General features: G+C 34.0%; 2 protein-coding genes across 5 annotated transcripts in view; one reads left to right on the forward strand and one right to left on the reverse strand.

Moving 5' to 3' along the window:
- Positions 1–405: 405 nt before the first annotated feature.
- On the forward strand, positions 406–7373 carry LOC110442557 (cadherin EGF LAG seven-pass G-type receptor 2-like). The gene is made up of 8 exons (XM_021486214.1): positions 406–472; positions 1172–1296; positions 1600–1902; positions 2540–2722; positions 3093–4419; positions 5241–5363; positions 5701–5802; positions 7143–7373. The coding sequence occupies exons 1-7, from the start codon at positions 406–408 to the stop codon at positions 5793–5795; spliced, it is 2223 nt and encodes a 740-aa protein (XP_021341889.1). The 3' UTR covers positions 5796–5802; positions 7143–7373.
- An 8812-nt stretch (positions 7374–16185) lies between these two features.
- Positions 16186–22608, reverse strand: part of LOC110442560 (striatin-3-like) — a 33656-nt gene continuing 27233 nt past the window's right edge. For all 4 annotated transcript variants that reach the window (XM_021486222.1, XM_021486223.1, XM_021486221.1 and 1 more), the window contains 2 exons: positions 22495–22581; positions 16186–22023 (listed from right to left, as the gene is read on the reverse strand). In XM_021486222.1, coding sequence (XP_021341897.1) covers positions 21854–22023; positions 22495–22581 — 257 coding nt within the window. In that variant the 3' untranslated portion in view covers positions 16186–21853. The remainder of the gene's footprint in view (positions 22024–22494; positions 22582–22608) is intronic.

A 22608-nucleotide genomic window follows, 5' to 3' on the forward strand; every position in this document is an offset into this window, starting at 1 on the left:
TAACTTTGGTTGGAGGTGGCGAATCATCAGTGTTCTCTGTGGATGGTGATAGTACTATTGTCGCAAATGAAGTGTTGAACTTCGAAAAACAAGCAGAGTATAGTATTATAATACGGGCTACTGATGATGAGAGTCTGTGGTCTGAAGAAACATTCACGATTAAGGTAGGCTGTAAAACTTTTTTTTTCAAAATTTATCGAATGAGCATTTTCTACATAAATACCTGCAGTGGATAATCGGGTGCTACGCAATGAACTGAAATTGAAATTACGAAAAATTATCGATTATTTTTAATTATTTGTGAAGGTACAAGACAAAAATGAACCACCGTCAGCTGTAGTCCTTGACAGCAAGTCTGTGGATGAGAACACGGGTCCAGGGCACATCATCGGTACATTGACTACCATGGATGATGATAATGGTCAGAGGTTCAACTATGTTATAGTAGACGATCCGACACATTCAGCACTTGGTTAGTCATGTTTTCTAAATAACTATATACTTCTACTCTATAGTGGTATCTGCATCTGATCCGTACTATCACAATGAGGCAAATACACCAACATACCCTGCCTCCGGCACATATACACAACACACATGGAGCAACGTCCTTAAATGACCTAATATGTCGATAGGACGTTAAACCCTGGACAACCAACCAAAAAATAATAATGCTACAGCGTCAGTTAACTCTGAAACGAAAATGCATTTAATGGTATTTTCTTTTTCCTTCACATTTTTAACCAATGATGTTTCATGTGTAAAATAGAATCTTATTCTGACCTGGTTCACATGAAATAAAAGTTTTAAATAAATCATCAGTTGTACCCAATAATTGATGACGTTTAAATGGTTTCCTTTTTTGCTATATTTCTCCATGTTAAGAAACACAGGAAAATGGGTTTTCATTGTTATGACTCTTTGTAACACAGATGTTTTTATGATTTTCTGTTAACTTGACTGTTTTTCCGTATATTTCAATACTTTGTATATTCAACATTAAACAGACAAGACATGTAGCATTTAAAAGGGATTACGAAGTTTTGAATTGCAACTATGAATTTAAAAAACGATATCGATACAGAAAGAAACACAACTCAATGGCATGATATCATACGTTTCGTGCATCACAGATACATGCATTTCATTCATAATGCAAACTTTGTTTCAGGATATTTCAAAATAGAAGGTGATAAGTTGGTTACAGGTGAGACGCCACTGGACCATGAAATGCAGTCGGAGTATACCATTGTCATCAAAAGTACAGATAATGGTGACCCTGCATATAGCGTTGAGGTGAAAGTTATTTAAATAAGAAAGATGGGTTTTGTCAATCATCATGGCTTGCTTTTAATTTAATATCCAAGTCAGTAAACAATGTATTTTTTGCGGAGTAACTTATTGTTCCAGCTTAAGTTTAACTTTTCTAAAGGTGTTTTTGCATCTGTCAATTTTAAAATCGGATTACGTATCTTTACGTTGATGCCGTGGTTGGTTGGTTTTCTGTTTGACTATAAATTATATTCACATCATCCTATTTTCCTTTTCATATATTTTTATTATTTTGTAATATCCTTTTTATATCATGCGTAACTACAGACGCAGATCAAGATAAAAGTCGAAAATATAAACGAAGAACCAGAGGATATCATTGTGGGTGCCTTACTGACCCTACCCGAGAACGCTAACTCTCACGCGGTTGTGACGTCAGTGGAGGTCGATGACCCAGATATTGGACAGCACCACATTTGTCAGGTCGAGCCAACGTCTCTTCCCTTCAGTATAAAGACATTCGCTGATCATCACATGGAGTTGATCCTGAACGGAGCCCTGGATTATGAAACTAAGGAGAAATACGATGTAACCATTCGATGTTCTGACGGAGTTCTAGAGAGAAAGAAGGTAAAGTTTATTTTATTTTCAAAAGTTACACATTTCATATATTTTGTCCGGTTACGTAAAACCATGGTAATTTTGTAAAATTGTACTTAAGACTGCGTTAATTCAGCATTACAGAAACCCGCATACATGCAAACACAATAGACTGTATAGCAGGGGAGTAGATTGCCTCCCTTCATCTTTTTCGAGTGGGGAATAATTATGTTTGTTCCCATAAATCACTGTTGAAAACAGTTTAATATCAAAGTCACTTTGTTTCTTCTTTTTATCCGTTTTCATTTTCCAATCAGTTTCATTGTTAACATTAAAGATATGAAGTTGTTTCCTCGATCCGCTCGGCGATTAAAATCATGCTACCAAATATTCATTGAAGAGATTTTGTTTCTTCCATAACAAGAAACAAATTAGCACGTGATCAATTATCGTGCATAGCAAGCAGGCTATCTTTGAGATCTACCTTTCCTCGCAACGTTTTATTTTATATCAAGAAATTATCCGAAAATTAACCAAGTGAAGGAAGTTATGAAAAATAAGTGATAAAAGTCCGAAGCAGGGAAGCACATATAAAAAAAAAAGTTTGTCGGCGTTATAAATATGATAGTATTGTCTATATTAGGCCTATATATTTCTATTTGTCTAGTCCGTACAAGTGCTGGTGTCCGATGTCAATGAACGACCGGAGGCGATTCAATTGAGTGGTACAGGCTCGATTATTGCCAGTGCACGTCCTGGTTCGGTTGTAGGAATCTTTTCAGTTCTGGACCCCGACCCCCACCAAACACACACACTAACCTTGTCAGGTCCCAACTCAGACCTACTCCAGGTACGTAGAAAACGCCTAATTAGTCTAAATATGACCGTTTCCTTATAAAAGCACTATGATTCTGAGTCTTTGATCCCGCTATGTGCGAATAGGCGAATAGATATCAAATATATGGTGAAAACGATATAATTGAAGCTAAGGTCTTTGATTATTTAATTATTTTTTTTTTACAATCCTGGAATTTAGAAACTAGTATCAAATGAAATCAAGTCATGAAAGCACAATGACAAAACACACGTGTACAAAACTATGATATCGTTTGTTATAGGCCTGCAGCTGTACGGGCGTGTTTGTGTCTAGTTAATATGAAATATATTTAACGCATTACTTATTTCAAGTTGTGTCCGATAATTCTGTATTTCTGTTGCAGATCGAAAGATCGTCAGTCACACTAGCAGCACCCATTCCAGATGAAATCGTGTATGCGGAGCATCCCGTGCTCAGCATTAATGTTACAGCCACGGACAATGGGGTGCCGGAACCTCTGTCGGTCCAGCAGATATTTACTGTTGTCATTACAAACGTACAAGTTGTTGTCAAACAGTTGCCTGTTATCACTCTTAGAAAAGTGGAAATACTTGAAGATACGAAACCTGGGAAAAGCATTGGACCATTATTGAATGCAAATGTCTCTGCTGGTGATATCGATTTCAAAATTACTCGCAATCCATTTGGGGCGTTTAAAATTTCTAAGAATATAAGCTTGATACTTGATAAGAATTTGACTGGTGTTGAAGGTGATTCAATGAAGGTGACTATAGAAGTGATAAACAGGGAGACATTCAAGTCGGCTTTCACCGATATACTTGTTTTCATCCTACGCATAGACAAATGTAAAAGACACACCAACAAGACTTGCGACGAGCACGCAAGGTGTGTGCAACATAATGATACTTACGACTGTGAGTGCGAGACAGGCTACACGGGGGATGGCTACCAATGCACACGTAATACATACTGTGACGTCAATCCTTGTGATAGTGGTGGCCGGTGTGTCGACGGGATAGCTGCAGCTACTTGCCTTTGCAGCGATGGGTATTCAGGACCTCAGTGTGAAATATCAAATGATTCAAGCAACCCGTGTTTAAAAAGCCCGTGTAAACAAGGTGGTATTTGTTCCTTGAACGATACACTTTCAGTTGGGTATGAATGTGAATGCGAGCCGGGATGGGAAGGAACTACATGTGAAGAAAGCGTCGACGATTGTATCTCGTCTATTTGTTACGGTGGAGGACAGTGTGTAGACAAGCACATAACGTATATATGCCAATGTCCTCTGTTTAGAACCGGAACTAGATGTGAATACTTCCGGTCTTCATGTGAAAATGTGTCCTGCGGTTCAGACATTTGTGTTCCCATGGTTGACAGAGATGAAAGCACTTGTGCTACTGAAAAAAGTGAATTGGTCCATTTACAAGTGAGGAAAAATCAGGGTAAATTTGACAAGGAAGCTTTCCAATCCTGGCTTATTGACACGATTACGGCTTTTTACCGCCGGTCTGCCGGTGGATCTGTCGAAAAGACTAGGGTTAGGCGACAGACTGTGACCGAAACGACGGTACAAGTGTATGTAGTAGATGTACAGGAAGTACATCCTGGTCTAGTTGAAGTGGACTTCGTCGTTCTCGATAGCGCAGAGAAAGTGTATGAGGAAAAAGAGGTCTTGGCGGTCCTGTCGAATACATGTGATGAACTGAGTAAGTCAGGAAATCGGAGTTGATTACATGATAACATAATAACATAAGAAAAAAAATATCCATAAAAAACGTATTTAATTATAAATGAATGTATATCACTTTTGTTAATGTCTTTAAAACCCATTTAATCGACATACATATTATACGTATATGCTGGTCATATCTCTTAAAGTGATTGCTAAATTTATATCATGTCGCGTTTGAAAGCTTGGAAACCTATTCAATGTATTAACAGGACACATTCAGAGCGAAAGCCCTCTTCAGGCCCCATGATCATGAAACGATCTTAAGTCTAAATTTGACTTCAGTTTGGACTTAGCCAATCACAAATAACGGCATGAAAAGTGACGCCATACGTGATTGGCTAAGCAAAAACTTAAGTCTTAATTTGTTTCATGATCCCGGGGCTGATGTGTTTTATGGTTTTTCGCTACTACAGCATACTTATCATATCCATTGTCGTCAATGAAGCAAAAGACACCTACACGTCATTTCTCGTTCTCTTTCTCTTTTTTCAATGGTCCTGATGTTGAATATTTCTGTCGCTCATATTTTGTCCCAGTTTGATCGACTTTGCTATTTAACTTGGATCATTTTTTTCTGTAAACATTTTTACTTAGTGGTTATTGGTATCGTATATAAACATTTATATTATATCTAAATAGGATTAGCTCTAAGTATAAAATCACTGTTCTTCTTCGTGTTTTAGGTAGGTTTGCTGCTAAATCATGATGCGTATAAATAATGCACTGCAGCAAATATACAGAAATATAAGTGCGCTATTATAACTACGTGTACATCACTGTCTTATGGTTTTTCAGGGAAAGATCAGAATGACGAGAAAGTATTGTGTCCAGCAGTGAACAAGGCGTTGGTCAGTGACAACGGAAAGAGTACGGAGGACACTGGATCACCTGTAGGAGTCATAGCGGGAGCGGCTGCGGGTAACATAGAACACACATCCTACACAAGATCGCAGTATAGCGACAACATGGCTATAACAACAGAAAGGGAGAATGTTTTATGCGTAATTTAAGATTATCAACTGAATATTACAACAGTCTGATATACCAAAGACAATAGAAAGTAATTTATAACTCTTAGTGAACCATGGCAACACATCCAACACTTGGCAATGGTAGCATGGAAATCATTTGGTATACCGTCTGTAAACAAAACATTCAGTGCACCTGTTTAGCATGTCCTTTCATCCTTACACAATTGTATAATGTGTTTATGAATAAAACTGTCATCTGACTTGATTGTTTAATTTCCTACCAGGTGTTGTAGTATTGGTTTGCGTGGTGGTAGCTATTGTCATTTATCGGAAACGGAAACAGCGAGGCGATAGCTCGGACAAGGACACGCTAAAGTAACTGGTGGGTAAGTAATCGATTTAATATCTAAGTTATAAAAGTACTCCTATCACAACCAGAAGTTGTTTAACCTGTTACTTTATAACCTTGCTATTCACAACCAGTCATTCTCATCAGACGATTGATGCCATGTGACTTCTTTCTTTGTTGCTATGAAGGTCTATTTCTAAACATTTCCTTCAGGTTGGTAAGTATGGATTATGAAAAGATTCTTGTAACACAACCAATAAGTGTTTCTATGTGACGTTTCGATGACTAGTACGGTATATACTTAATCAACTTTGTGTACACACGCTTCATTGGTCATTTGTCTGATGAATGTGACAGAGTACATACCGTACTGGTCATCGAAACGTCACATAGAAACACTTGTTGGTTGTGTAACAAGAAACTTTTCATAATCTATGAAGGTATAATTACCAATAAAAATAATAAATATAACCCATACACGTTCCTAGGCTGTTAATAACTAAACACTTTAGAGGGTCCAAAAATGGATCGTGACCGGTTGTGCAATGCACAAACACCGAAGCGAAACGAGGTCAGTTTAAGTTCAGTTTCTTTATTACCTCAAGCCGTCAGATTCATTGTTGGAATATACAATATTAATAACTAATGCCAGCATCGTAAAATACACATAATGAACAAATCGATAATTGAATTGGAAAGCAAGCTCACAAAATACATTGTGCAAGTTATGTGACCTTTATCGGTAAAATGAGACATGACATCTGTATATTGTTCTAAAGATAACAAAATTGTATACAATTATCTTTTAGATGTTGAAATAAACAGCCCTTAGATTACCCTAACACATTCTCTCTCTCTCTCTCTCTCTCCCTCTCTCTCTCTCTCTCTCTCTCTGTGTGTGTGCAAATTCTTCAAGTCTCTGTCTTTACCTAAGGCAGTTTCTAAAAATGCTTATTTGTCTCAATTTAATCTGCGAAAACCAACCTCTCTCTCAATAAACAAGATCATTACAAGACTTTCGCTCGACTACGAACACTTTATTGCAAAAACAGTTATGACCTTTTTCTAGATGAGGAGATTGGTTGATCCCTGATTTCGGAAACATAAAGCAGATTACTTTCTACGTACAAGTCAAAAACAGAACACTCTTTCAGAATTGGTTGTATTAATGGTCATTGATAACATCAGGTATATCTTTATCGATGTAGATATGTATTATCCTTGCTAGAAGCCTTCATTAACATATCAAACAGCAGTAAATATAAATTAACACATATCGTATTGTTTTTTGTTTTTTTTAGTACGTTTCCTTCAAATATCATGGCAATAATAAACATTTTTACATTGAAATCCTCATGATTTTCCATTTCATTTCAGGTACCACAATAGCGTACGATGAAGAAAATTGTCATTTCTCTGAACTGCTGAGAATTTGTCCTGTCTGCGAACTATTCCTATCAGGTCAAAAAATTATCACTGCCATTTCTCTTGATCGTTCCTTTCCTGTCCTCCTTTCCTATCAACTGACTACTCATTTGAGGAAAACACTGGTGCACTGGACGAAGATTCGTGTTTGTAAGAATGTATTAACTGTCAATAAAGTAAATACATGAACATCGCCTAAACTTATGTTTTAAAAACATAGTTATGTCTCACATTGCGATAAAAAAAATCCAGTTCGAATGCATGACGAATATCAGTTTAGATCTTATAATTATAAACAACATATTATTTCATAAATATATATCAAATACTTGCATCGGTTCATACTATCATATAGGTAAAACGAACTACATGTATAAGTTACTATAACGACATAGAAATCACTGTTACGGACTACATGTATAAGTTACTATAACGACCTAGAAATCACTGTAACGAACTACATGTATAAGTGACGAATATCAGTTTAGATCTTATAATTATAAACAACATATTATTTCATAAATATATATCAAATACTTGCATCGGTTCATACTATCATATAGGTAAAACGAACTACATGTATAAGTTACTATAACGACAAAGAAATCACTGTAACGGACTACATGTATAAGTTACTATAACGACCTAGAAATCACTGTAACGAACTACATGTATAAGTTACCATAACGACATAGAAATCACTGTAACGAACTACATGTATAAGTGACGAATATCAGTTTAGATCTTATAATTATAAACAACATATTATTTCATAAATATATATCAAATACTTGCATCGGTTCATACTATCATATAGGTAAAACGAACTACATGTATAAGTTACTATAACGAACTACATGCATAAGTTACTATAACGAACTACATTTATAAGTTACTATAACGGACTACATGTATAAGTATTTCATAAATATATATCAAATACTTGCATCGGTTCATACTATCATATAGGTAAAACGAACTACATGTATAAGTTACTATAACGACATAGATATCACTGTAACGAACTACATGTATAAGTTACCATAACGACATAGAAATCACTGTAACGAACTACATGTATAAGTGACGAATATCAGTTTAGATCTTATAATTATAAACAACATATTATTTCATAAGTATATATCAAATACTTGCATCGGTTCATACTATCATATAGGTAAAACGAACTACATGTATAAGTTACTATAACGACAAAGAAATCACTGTAACGGACTACATGTATAAGTTACTATAACTGACTACATGTATAAGTTACTATAACGGACTACATTTATAAGTTTCTATAACGGACTACATGTATAAGTTACTATAACGGATTACATGTATAAGTTACTATAACAGACTACATGTATAAGTTACTATAACGGACTAGATGTATAAGTTACTATAACTGACTACATGTATAAGTTACTGTAACGGACTACATGTATAGGTTACTATAACTGACTACATGTTTACGTTACTATAACTGACTACATGTATAAGTTACTATAACGGACTAGATGTATAAGTTACTATAACTGACTACATGTATAAGTTACTATAACGGACTAGATGTATAAGTTACTATAACTGACTACATGTATAAGTTACTATAACGGACTACATGTCTAACCTACCCTAACTGACTACATGTATAAGTTACTATAACGAACTACTAAGTTACTATAACGGACTACATGTATAGGTTACTATAACGGACTACATGTATAAGTTACAGTAACGGACTACATGTATAAGTTACTATAACGAACTTCATGTATAAGTTACTATAACGAACTACATGTATAAATTACTATAACGGACTACATGTATAAGTTACTGTAACGGACTACATGTATAGGTTACTATAACTGACTACATGTATAAGTTACTATAACGAACTACCTGTATAAGTTACTATAACGACATAGAAATCACTGTTACGGACTACATGTATAAGTTACTATAACGACCTAGAAATCACTGTAACGAACTACATGTATAAGTTACCATAACGACATAGAAATCACTGTAACGAACTACCTGTATAAGTTTCTATAACGTCATAGAAATCACTGTAACGAACTACCTGTATAAGTTACTATAACGACATAGAAATCACTGAAACGGACTACATGTATAAGTTACTATAACGACATAGATATCACTGTAACGAACTACATGTATAAGTTACTATAACACATCGCCTAAACTTATGTTTTAAAAACATAGTTATATCTCACATTGCGATAAAAAAAATCCAGTTCGAATGCATGACGAATATCAGTTTAGATCTTATAATTATAAACAACATATTATTTCATAAGTATATATCAAATACTTGCATCGGTTCATACTATCATATAGGTAAAACGAACTACATGTATAAGTTACTATAACGAACTACTAAGTTACTATAACGGACTACATGTATAGGTTACTATAACGGACTACATGTATAAGTTACTATAACGGTCTACATGTATAAGTTACTGTAACGGACTACATGTATAAGTTACTATAACGACATAGATATCACTGTAACGAACTACATGTATAAGTTACTATAACGAACTACCTGTATAAGTTACTATAACGACATAGAAATCACTGAAACGGACTACATGTATAAGTTACTATAACGACATAGAATTCACTGTAACGAACTACATGTATAAGTTACTATAACGGTATAAGTTACTATAACGGACTACATGTATATGTTACTATAACTGACTACATGTTTAAGTTACTATAACTGACTACCTACATGTATAAGTTACTATAACGACATAGATAGAAATCACTGTAACGAACTACATGTATAAGTTACTATAACTGACTACATGTATAAGTTACTATAACGAACTACCTGTATAAGTTACTATAACGACATAGAAATCACTGAAACGGACTACATGTATAAGTTACTATAACGAACTACATGTATAAGTTAATATAACGAACTACATGTATAAGTTAGTATAACGGACTAGATGTATAAGTTACTATAACTGACTACATGTATAAGTTACTATAACGAACTACATTTATAAGTTACTATAACGGACTACATGTATAAGTTACAGTAACGGACTACATGTATAAGTTACTATAACGGACTACATGTATAGGTTACTATAACTGACTACATGTTTAAGTTACTATAACTGACTACATGTATAAGTTACTATAACGGACTACATGTATAAGTTACTATAACGGACTACATGTATAAGTTACTATAACGGACTACATGTATAGGTTACTATAACGGACTACATGTATAAGTTACTATAACGGACTACATGTATAAGTTACTATAACGGACTACATGTATAAGTTACTATAACGGACTACATGTATAAGTTACTATAACGGACTACATGTATAAGTTACTATAACGGACTACATGTATAAGTTACTATAACGGACTACATGTATAAGTTACTATAACGGACTACATGTATAAGTTACTATAACGGACTACATGTATAAGTTACTATAACGGACTACATGTATAAGTTACTATAACGGACTACATGTATAAGTTACTATAACGGACTACATGTATAAGTTACTATAACGGACTACATGTATAAGTTACTATAACGGACTACATGTATAAGTTACTATAACGGACTACATGTATAAGTTACTATAACGGACTACATGTATAAGTTACTATAACGGACTACATGTATAAGTTACTATAACGGACTACATGTATAAGTTACTATAACGGACTACATGTATAAGTTACTATAACGGACTACATGTATAAGTTACTATAACGGACTACATGTATAAGTTACTATAACGGACTACATGTATAAGTTACTATAACGGACTACATGTATAAGTTACTATAACGGACTACATGTATAAGTTACTATAACGGACTACATGTATAAGTTACTATAACGGACTACATGTATAAGTTACTATAACGGACTACATGTATAAGTTACTATAACGGACTACATGTATAAGTTACTATAACGGACTACATGTATAAGTTACTATAACGGACTACATGTATAAGTTACTATAACGGACTACATGTATAAGTTACTATAACGGACTACATGTATAAGTTACTATAACGGACTACATGTATAAGTTACTATAACGGACTACATGTATAAGTTACTATAACGGACTACATGTATAAGTTACTATAACGGACTACATGTATAAGTTACTATAACGGACTACATGTATAAGTTACTATAACGGACTACATGTATAAGTTACTATAACGGACTACATGTATAAGTTACTATAACGGACTACATGTATAAGTTACTATAACGGACTACATGTATAAGTTACTATAACGGACTACATGTATAAGTTACTATAACGGACTACATGTATAAGTTACTATAACGGACTACATGTATAAGTTACTATAACGGACTACATGTATAAGTTACTATAACGGACTACATGTATAAGTTACTATAACGGACTACATGTATAAGTTACTATAACGGACTACATGTATAAGTTACTATAACGGACTACATGTATAAGTTACTATAACGGACTACATGTATAAGTTACTATAACGGACTACATGTATAAGTTACTATAACGGACTACATGTATAAGTTACTATAACGGACTACATGTATAAGTTACTATAACGGACTACATGTATAAGTTACTATAACGGACTACATGTATAAGTTACTATAACGGACTACATGTATAAGTTACTATAACGGACTACATGTATAAGTTACTATAACGGACTACATGTATAAGTTACTATAACGGACTACATGTATAAGTTACTATAACGGACTACATGTATAAGTTACTATAACGGACTACATGTATAAGTTACTATAACGGACTACATGTATAAGTTACTATAACGGACTACATGTATAAGTTACTATAACGGACTACATGTATAAGTTACTATAACGGACTACATGTATAAGTTACTATAACGGACTACATGTATAAGTTACTATAACGGACTACATGTATAAGTTACTATAACGGACTACATGTATAAGTTACTATAACGGACTACATGTATAAGTTACTGTAACGGACTACATGTATAAGTTACTATAACGAACTACATGTATAAGTTACTATAACGGACTACATCTATAAGTTACTATAACGAACTACATGTATAAGTTACTATAACAGACTACATGTATAAGTTACTATAACGGACATGATAGATACACATACAACCAGCGTGAAGTTGGTTACTTATTCAATATTGGACTAGCTCAATATTTGGCTGTCCCAACGTTGGGCTGGTCAAATATTGCGCTAGTTTGATATTCAAATATTACTAACATAATAGGTCGTATGCCACTTTTTCACACTTATACCACAACTGGACATCTTCTAAGGTATCCACATGCAAAACGGCATCAACGACACCCTACGCTAAAGTTCAGTACAGAATCGGGTTTTTTTTATTTTTATCTAGCTCCCCACTTTCTCTAATTCCCTTAATTAAAAACGGTTCCTACCTGTGTAACTTACGTTATATTTCACTTTGACAATCATTCCTATATGTGTATAAGGACGTCAGCTACCTCACTTTGTTAGAAAATTATCGTACCTTTACTATTGATCTTATCAATTGTTTTCGGTGTTTTTCAAACTCAGTCAGTTCTCTTTAGGTGCGATTTTCTTTTATAATCAAAGTGTAGCGACCGCCCGAACATCCTCATTGGTACGCATACATACGAAAAGATTACAGAATTACTTGCCATATGCTGCACTTGAGTTTTTGTCGCCCGGAACTAAAACTTCAATGAATGGCAGTTTCAACATATACATTTATATATGTACATATCCCGTCGTAGGGAGTCAAATTTTCCCTTCCAGACATCATGACAAAATATTCGTTTTAGCGAGTCAATCACTGTGACTTATCATTTAAATGCTAATTAAGGGGATCGATGACCGCATCACCAAGATCTATCGCGTCTCATGTCATATGATGATGAAAACCTGCAAAGGATCGATCCATCGCGTTCCTTGGTGATCTGACCCTGCTAAGATTTGCTAACGCTGAGCAGAGTTTACCTGTGCACGATAGATGATACAAACAATGTAAAGCACGTAGTACATACATAGCCCAGTGTTCTCGTACAATAAAAAAACGTATTTGTTACGTTTAGTATTTACATGTAGAAAACATTTCAATACAAAATACGAAGCAGAAATTTCATTATCGTTTTTTTTTGTATTCTCCCGAGCGTATCCGAGAGATGACAACTGTACCTAGGGGAGATAAAATACCAAAAATCGAGAATAATATATTTGTTTTGGATTTTAATTGTATATCTTTCAATTCAGATTTTGATATGATATAGCGCAGTATGATTTTAAATAGTTCATAACCTAATAGGGATATTTGCTTGCTCAAAACTGCATTCATGGATTAACTTACCATGAAAACATAAACTTTCAGACAAAGCTCTGAAACTGAATACATCGTGTTATCAGGCTTATGAATAGTTCGTAAAAGTCTACAACACATATTGTAGTGAATAGATACATATCAAAATGTTGGAAATACCCAATACTAATGAGTGGGAAATATTTCATTTTGTGTCTGATAAAAAAACAAGCAGTCATTTTGGATTTTAACAGTTTAAGAATATTATCACAATTTCCAAGGACACACTTTCTCATAATGTATTAGAAGGTTATATGATATTTTTTTTAATGTTGCATATGAGGTCTAACAATGTGCCCTTCCTTATCGAAAAAATAGACCTGAATTCGAAAAAGTGCCAAGTGGGCATCTTTAGCCTGGGATATCGTTCATGCCGTTTTGTATGTTGATACCTTAGAAGATGTCTTGTTGTGGTATAGGTGTGAAAATGCGGAATAAGACCTATAACAATATGCCCTGGCCTGTTGAAAACGAAATATTAACGATTCTATACTGAAATTCTAAATGATGCCCAGTAGGCATCTTCAGCCTGGGATATAGTTGATGCCGTTTTCTATGTGGATATCTTAGAAGATGCCCTGTTGTGGAATAAGTTTGAAAAAGCAGCATTAGACTTATTACGTTAGAAACATTTGAATATCAAACTAGCCCAATATTGAATAAGGAACTAACTTCACGCTGGTACACATACATAGGTACAAACATATTCAATAATCAAAACATTGCAAATTACTTACTATCAAGTCGTCAAAATAATAAAAAGGACGCAAGCCTATAGCGTGAAAGGGTGCAATTTCTAATTGTTTTTCCTTGTGACATTGAAATGTTCTTTGCAAATTAGAGTTACCGATTTTGTATTTTATTACAGAGGTAGAACTTATGGTATCCTTCTGGGGTTAAGGATTTAAGAATTTCAGAAAACTTTTCGATGATTCATTTAAGACACGGATCTACAAATCCGTCTTTATGTAAATATTTCAATAATATTGGTTTTGGTTTTTTAAAGGATTCTCATCAATATAGTTCTAATGACCATTGAACTGGCAAGATCACTGATTTTGGATTGTGGAAAGGTTTGTATAAACCAACAAGCCAGGTGCTAATGTGTGAATTATCGATAACCAGTACGGCATGTATTGTCACCTTCATCAGAGGGCCTGTATCACTCACCTGAAGAGTTTGACATATTTGACCGCTTCAAGCAGTCATAGCAAAATATTCTCATTAAATATTATATTGCACTACAAATATTTCCCTCGCAAACTTTGTCGGCTCCATCTGTGGAAACTACCAGCCAAATATTATTATCAAATTCTATGCTTTTTGGTTCTTCTTCAAAAGTTGTTCGACATATTTTTCCCTGTGACCTTGTAAGTAGGTCAATTACCTTGTCATTTTCCTTCTCAAACTTTGTTAGCTCTATCCCAAGAAGCTACCAACCAAATCTTATGAATCCATTTCTTTTGGTTCTTCAGAACAAATTCTTTAAAATGTTGTTGACCTCTGTGACCTTAAAAGCAGGTTGAGGTCATTTTCATTTGCAAACTATGGTGAGCTCTATCCCAGGAAGCCACCAGCCAAATATTATTATTTTATGCCTTTCGATTATTCAGAAGAAGTCGTTTGATGTTTTTGTCATATTTGACACCCGTGACCTTGAAAGTAGGTCAAGGTCATTTTCATTCTCAAACTTTGTTGGGCTCTATCCCAGGAAGCCACCAGCTTCTATACCTTTTAGTTCTTCAGAAGACGTCGTTGGAAGCGTTTGACATATTTGACCGGTGTGACCTTGAACGTAGGTCAAGGTCATTTTCGTTCTCAAACTTTGTCGGGTTTCTACCAACGAAGCTTTCAGTCAAATATCATGCACTTCGGGCAGGTGAGCTAAAAACATGATTTAGTTATGTGGCATGGTCTGTGATTGCCAATTGATTGATCTGATGAATTTCTTTCCATCCCGGTCTTCAGTATTTTTGAAATATTCACAAAGTCAGACCCCAGATTTGGCCCGATTTCTTAAGGTTGTTTTTTAACGATGTACCAGGGAATTACAAGCGTCTCCTGTGGCTCCAAGGCTGTTACCATGCCATTAACGAGATATATCCTCTGGATGGTTTCAGATATTCTTTTTATATACGGGAGGACCACCTCACCATTCATTTAGTTCTTATCCTCGATTGACCTTTTCTGTTCTTCCCCTTACTTTGACATTGTTCTTGTACCCTTTTAAGGCTCATTTCGGAAATCCACATGCTTTCATTGTTCCAGCGCTGTGAAATTTGCATTTCACCTATTGAGCAAAGTGCGTCCTTCACCAAACTTTGTGGGCAAAGTATAGTGAGATTTGAAGTTAAGGTCTGTAATTGTCTGCTGAAGGTGACAGAGTACATTCTCTACTAATCATCGAAACGTCATACATAAACAATGAACTGATTGTGTTGTATGAACCTTTCTACAATCCATTTTTTATCAATGTAAGAAAATGGTAAGAAATTTATTTTCGCCTTTCAGTCTTAATGCAAATGAAAAATCAAAGACCAAATGTATTGTAGAAATGAATCTTTTATTGGCAGACATAATAGACACAGGAGAATGGTGATGGGCGGTAGACAATACAATGGTTACAGACACTGACACCTTGGGCGACCATTCTACGGCTACCCCAGACATATTAGGGATCTATTCACAAAGCATATCAAATACCAATCCTCCTCAATTACAGCATGGATTTCATTGTTTCATTTTATTTGATGAATTTGTTCCCTTGTCTCTTAACTGAAATTGCTCCATCATTTAATCAATACAAGGAGCACAATAAATATTTATACAATTTTCATAAGCATTCTATAATAGTTTTGCTTTCTTGTGGTAAATTGGAGAATATTCATATTTCTTGGATTATCTAGTTTAGAAGTGAATTGAAGAATATTCATATTTCTTGGATTATCTAATTTAGAAATAAATTATTAAGTCAATGATTGTGTTTTAAAAGACAATAGTATCACCTGTAACCTTTCCTGTTTGCACAGGTAAATCTGTAACGTATCAAACATGCAAGCGGTATACATTTACAGCACAAGCATCATCTAGTCATGCTATTTACAGCTCGTGTCATTCTAATGGCAGTTGACTAGTAAATTTATATACAGCTACATAATTTACTACAACCTCATTCTGACAAAAAAACACAAATCTGTACATATTGTTTAAGTATGCATAAATAACTTTTAAATAATGAACTTCATAAATTATGTGTTCCATTTTTTTCATTTCGTTATGAATTTATACATTTAATAACATTGAATAATAAAAATATGTTTTTCTGACGCCTTTTCTCGCATATACATTTATGAAACAGTGACCAAAAGGGTCCATCGCTCACCTGTTTGTAGACCATTTATTGCTTTTATGAATTGCTAGGAGCTTCAAATCAGTGGCAATGAAATTATTGTTAAACAAGATGTGTTAGATATAATATTTCTTAAGTTTGAACATAGTTCATTTGTTTGGATTTATATTAATTTGAATCTGTTCTGTACTTTGTAATTAATAACAGTTCATCTGTATCGCAGAGTATCTATAATTCTGCATTGAAATACCTTGACAACATCATTTACCATTTAAGAAATTGCTCGAAAACATTGACGAGTTGGATTTGCGCCTTGGCATGAACTTACTAGGCTCTCTATGGCTCTAGAAGTATATGTTAATGACTGCATATTGGATTACTATCAGAGTTAATTTCCATGTACATTAAAATCTCCCATTAGTCTACAAATGAAGTAATGAAAACATTTTAAACAATTAACTCCCCGCAAGAACTCTTCCTGTTTAACCAATGGAATTTTAATCCAACAAAAAACCTTAAAAATGATAAATATATATATAGCATATATATTTGGAAACATGAATGAATCTTAAAAGTTTTTAAATGATAGATCGTGAGTGAAAGCATTACTACCGTAAAAGTAAGGAACATAGATGTATTGGAATATCTACTCCTGGACTTTGGCACATCACAAATTATATCAACTCACCAAACAACTAAGCAAGTAAAATAGTTAACCTAAACATTGACACTCTAGACTGTCACTATTCAGTTAAGGATACCATCAACTGGACACATCATAACACCACTACAATTTCTTTTTTCAAAACGACTGACACTTATCATTATTTTGCATTATCTGCCATTAAGCTACATAACACATTTCATCCAGTCTTTGCGAAGAAAAAACTGTTTGTGCATTTTAAGGAAAAACTTTAACAAGGAGTATTGAAGTTAAAAGATCTCAAACTAAATTGAGATTACAGAGATTCTTTATTTCATTCCATTGACCTGCTATTTGTCATGAAGAAGCACTTTGTTTCTATAATCTATGTATATCTCAAAGGCAAACCAACCTACTTGTCGGGGAAATACCACCTGTGCTGTATCTACAGTATAGTCTGTGTTTGGCTTGAGTGTAAAGTTTACACCTATATAGCCTCCATCCCTATTTGTCCACCGCACACACACAACATCAACAGGTTAGACTCATTTCTATTTGTGTACATAAGTGAATATATGTCCAATAATGTAATAGCAAACACAGACATAGGATTATCAGATATGTAGTGAACCAATTATGCAAGACAATCCTAGCATACCATTTCAATATCATATTAAATAGTATTAGTTAACTAAGCTCTGACACTTTATACAAAACTGAAATAAAAGCATGGTTGAACCATTGTTGATTTCCCTGCTATGCCCCGTGAAAAGCAAATGCTATGCCATCCCATTGATGTCAGCTTGAAGTATTAATGATCTATCATATTAAGTCTTAACATTAAAACATACAGGAAATTCTAAAGTGAGTACCGTATATTATTGTATCTGTAAAGCAATATAATCTCTTCCCTTGACTCTGAAGGGGAGTCCTAAGTTAATGACAAAGATTTTAACACAAAAGACAATAGAAGGGGGATGGGGGAATTTGCTTACAAAGGAAAGCAAATTTATCCATGTTTTCTTCCAATAGATTGATAACATTACCTTTTTAAAGCATGAATTTTTATCTTAAGTTAATGACTTATTTTTTTCAGAAATAAACCCCCCCAACAAAATACAGATGGACAACAGGATTGCTATAGCAGTTTCACAGTCAAGCAAGATTCTATGCTGTACCTATACCTAACAGACAAATGCACAATTTCACATGAGTCCAGTGTTTGTGGGCCAGAGACTACAGAGTGTATTGTGAAAAACAGAGACAGTAAATTCATTTCATTTAGAAGTGTATTCCAGATATCATAAGATTTGTACGTTTAGTTGCATCAAGTTCTCCCTAAATGGAATATCAGTATCGAGATCATCACAATTGTAAAAGATGATGTACATTCCTGTTTATCTATTCCTTTGTCCAAAATGTAATAATTCAGAAGCAGGAAGTTGTTCTTTTAAACAATCAATATTTTCTATATTCTACCTTGCTTTCATATAAAAAATGATTTTAAACAGAATGAAAAATGTTAAAGTTACTAATCCATTGATGACAACATCTTCTTTGGGAATTTAAAAATAATCAATACATAAGTAAATGGTGGTTACATACAGCCATTATCAATGTTAACAATATTGGATTGATGACACAAAATAATGTAAATACTTAGTGTTACATTCTATACTGTTAGTTGTTTTTGTTATAATATGAAACCATTAAGCATATGTAAGAATTTAATGTCTATATATTGATGGTTGGTCAGAATCTGGTTTGTATGACAATGACATATGGTGACCCACAGTCCTGAAATAATTCAAGGAGCTCAATAAATGAGACAAAAGACTTCATACATACACCAAAAACTTCTGTGTATCTACCATAGCTATATATTATTTTATCAGATTGTTGTTTAACTAAATATCAAACTCTATTAAAACAATGTTCTGAGCAAAAATTGATTTATATATAATTAGCTGAACACGTGTGCAGAATAAATGTAGTTATCCTTTTATTATTTCTTCAATATCAGTTATGGTCGCTACGCTACATTGATGTGCATTTCTTTGTGTAAAATTCAATATAATTTCAAATAACCGATTTTAGCAATTACTACAAATTATCAGTCACCGAGTGTAAATTACTACATCAATGACAGTGGTTTACAAGAGATTGTGTACATTATCATTCATTTTAGTTTATATACTAGTTAAGTAAAGTGTTGGTACATTAGTGTGTAAAACGTTGGCCCCATATGACCCTTGTGAATTCCATTTCATGATAAAGACAGAAATATTTTTTGTTGCATATTTGGAAAAACAATCAACATATGCATTGAAATACACTTGTACTGTGTAATATAAAATAATTGCCCTCCCTCTGATCAGTGAAAGAACAAAATCAGGTTGTTTATTCTTTCAAGTTCTTTTCTAAGAGGGGAAACAGCAAAATTACAACTGAGGCAAAATACCATTATTGCCAATTGTGCTGTTCATTATATATGTTGATATTATGGTACAGGTACATGTAGACGAAATCCAACTAAAACCCTCTTTCTGACATAAACACTCAATTATATACTACATGTAGTACACATTCAGTGTTCAGGTTCTAAAGAAAAGTACAATAAACACTTCGAACAAGCATTCATGAAATATACTGAGTACAGATAACTTATAAATATTATTTTGAAATTTCATTCTTTATAAAAACTTGTTAAATGAAAAGTAGCAATGAAAATATTAAATACATATTAAATAGACTCTACTTTTCTTGAAGAATACATTTCTTTCATTTCCTTCTTAATGCAGACTGAAAAGCACATTAGTTTACAATAGATTTATATCCTCAAAACACAATTTGGTTATAGGTGGAATAAAGCTTAAAAAGATCAAATATACTACACTGTTTAAACCTTCACCATAATACCATCAACTAACTTAACCTCTTTGAAGATTAGACTGAATAGTCAAGGGGCATGTGTATCTGTTATGTTCAAGGATCATAACATGGAATCATCCTGCTTTACAGCACAAGAAAAAAAAAAAATCACAGTTTTAGCTAAGTTTTGTAGGGATACATTAAAAGAAAGGAAATAGCACTAGGTTTAATATGGTAACAGATAAACAGCTAGTGTATAATGAGTAGCATCTACCTGGTAAGGAGACACCTAACTGTTTCATAAAAACACTAGGGAACAAGCTGCCCTTGAGCTCCTACATTGCATGATTAACTAATGACAGTTTTTAAATTAACATTTCCACAACTGCAAATCAGGTATCCGGCCCTATATGACCATCTGATGAAGGTGACATCTCAACTTTATTCACACACACACTCAAACATTTCTATATGTACACACAATACATTTGCACACATTGAGGATTTCTACACCTTTTGTTCGATTCAGGATACAGTTAATAAATCATACAGCCATGATTGATAGAAAGTAAGAGGTAGATACAAGGATGCCGTACAGAAGGTAATTCAACTTTTCCCCATTACTATATTAGTCTGGTCTATTTTGTCATTAACTAATTTCCTATATGATATTATTTCCTTTCCTGTTTGTCGTAAATCGAGTTGATTATAAGCTTTTAACGTCAATAAAACAATAACAAATTTTCTGCAAATACGCCCACAACTTTGAAATATCTAGCACTAGTGAATGAAGCCAAGATACACAAGCTGCAATGACAGAACTCGGAACAAGTTTTCAGTGAGTATAAGGAGATGTAGCAGTTGGTGCCTCCTCACATACAAGAAAGCTGTACAGTTACGACAGCTGGTGCTGACTATCCTCTACATACAGAAACACTATACAAGGACATCTAACTGCTCACGGGTCTCTAGACAGTCATGATGAGTATGGTCCTCAATGTTGTTCAGCTTCCACGTGTTATGTAGGGGGGGATAACACATGACACAGTTTGTACTTACTGTTACATAAATACAGGTAAGAAACAATTTGTTATGAATGTTTTCATGAAGTCTTATAGTACACTAATTATCATACACTTCCTCCACTGCGTCTCATCACCTCCCAGTTTTCACTGGTCCAAACTTCTCACAACAAATGAGGTGACGACAATGACAATGAAGATGAATCAAATGATTATGTGTTGATGTAAGTCCTCGCCTGCGCCAGTTCTCCTTGTAGCTGCTTTGGCAGTTCACACTTTCAAAGGAAGATTTGTCTTATTACAATAGTTCTACAAAATTCTCTCCTGTCATACGAACACTTTAGCTAAGGCGTCTGCCCCTGCACTGGCTATGTACGGCTTCGATGGATGGAAAGCTACATCATATATTGACTCATCAAACTTCTTCCTATGGGCAGTTATTTCTTGTACACACGTCTTACTGTCCAAATTCCACAGCCTTATTGAACAGTCATGACCTGAAAACAATTCAATCAGTAAGTTACAATCTTGCACATACATCGAGTAGTTATTAGTATTGGTACAACTATATTAAAACAGGCTTGATATTAACTCTGTCATCGTGATATCTTACTTATAATGTCACACTGGAGTCCTGGGGTTCATAATTGATTTAATTGTCTGCTGCAAATATTGTTATATGGCCAAAACTCATATAGGCTTGTTGTTCAATCCATTTGTTGAATATATTTAACAAGAGAAATAAATTTAGAAATTAATATTTTATTGTACTAGTTGATATATATTCAATGTGATTTCAAACTACATTTTGAGGACATATATTTATAACTCAAAATCTAATCCTGTCTCAATCAATATACCAGTAAAAGTTTAGTGTAGACACAATAACTCAACTTTTGACAGGAAACAGATTTACAAGTTTCCAAATCTTTTACATAATAAAGAATTGTAGAATACATGATACTTACTTCCTGATAGCAAATATAATCCATTGGGATCAACCGCTAAACTGGTAACAGCATCTAAATGTGCTACCATTGAATGGATCATTTTACCTGTAACAGACAGGAAATATTAACATC

This window comes from Mizuhopecten yessoensis, unplaced genomic scaffold (genome assembly GCF_002113885.1).
Source record: "Mizuhopecten yessoensis strain PY_sf001 unplaced genomic scaffold, ASM211388v2 scaffold716279, whole genome shotgun sequence".
NCBI classification, from domain to species: domain Eukaryota; kingdom Metazoa; phylum Mollusca; class Bivalvia; order Pectinida; family Pectinidae; genus Mizuhopecten; species Mizuhopecten yessoensis.

What these genes read in the sequence shown, in the direction of transcription:
- LOC110442557 (XM_021486214.1), top strand. Translation starts at nt 406, where the DNA reads ATGGATGATGATAATGGTCAGAGGTTCAACTATGTTATAGTAGACGAT. An exon ending in TCCGACACATTCAGCACTTG is followed by an intron (nt 473 to 1,171) that starts GTTAGTCATGTT and finishes ACTTTGTTTCAG; the next exon opens with GATATTTCAAAATAGAAGGT. An exon ending in GAGTTCTAGAGAGAAAGAAG is followed by an intron (nt 1,903 to 2,539) that starts GTAAAGTTTATT and finishes CTATTTGTCTAG; the next exon opens with TCCGTACAAGTGCTGGTGTC.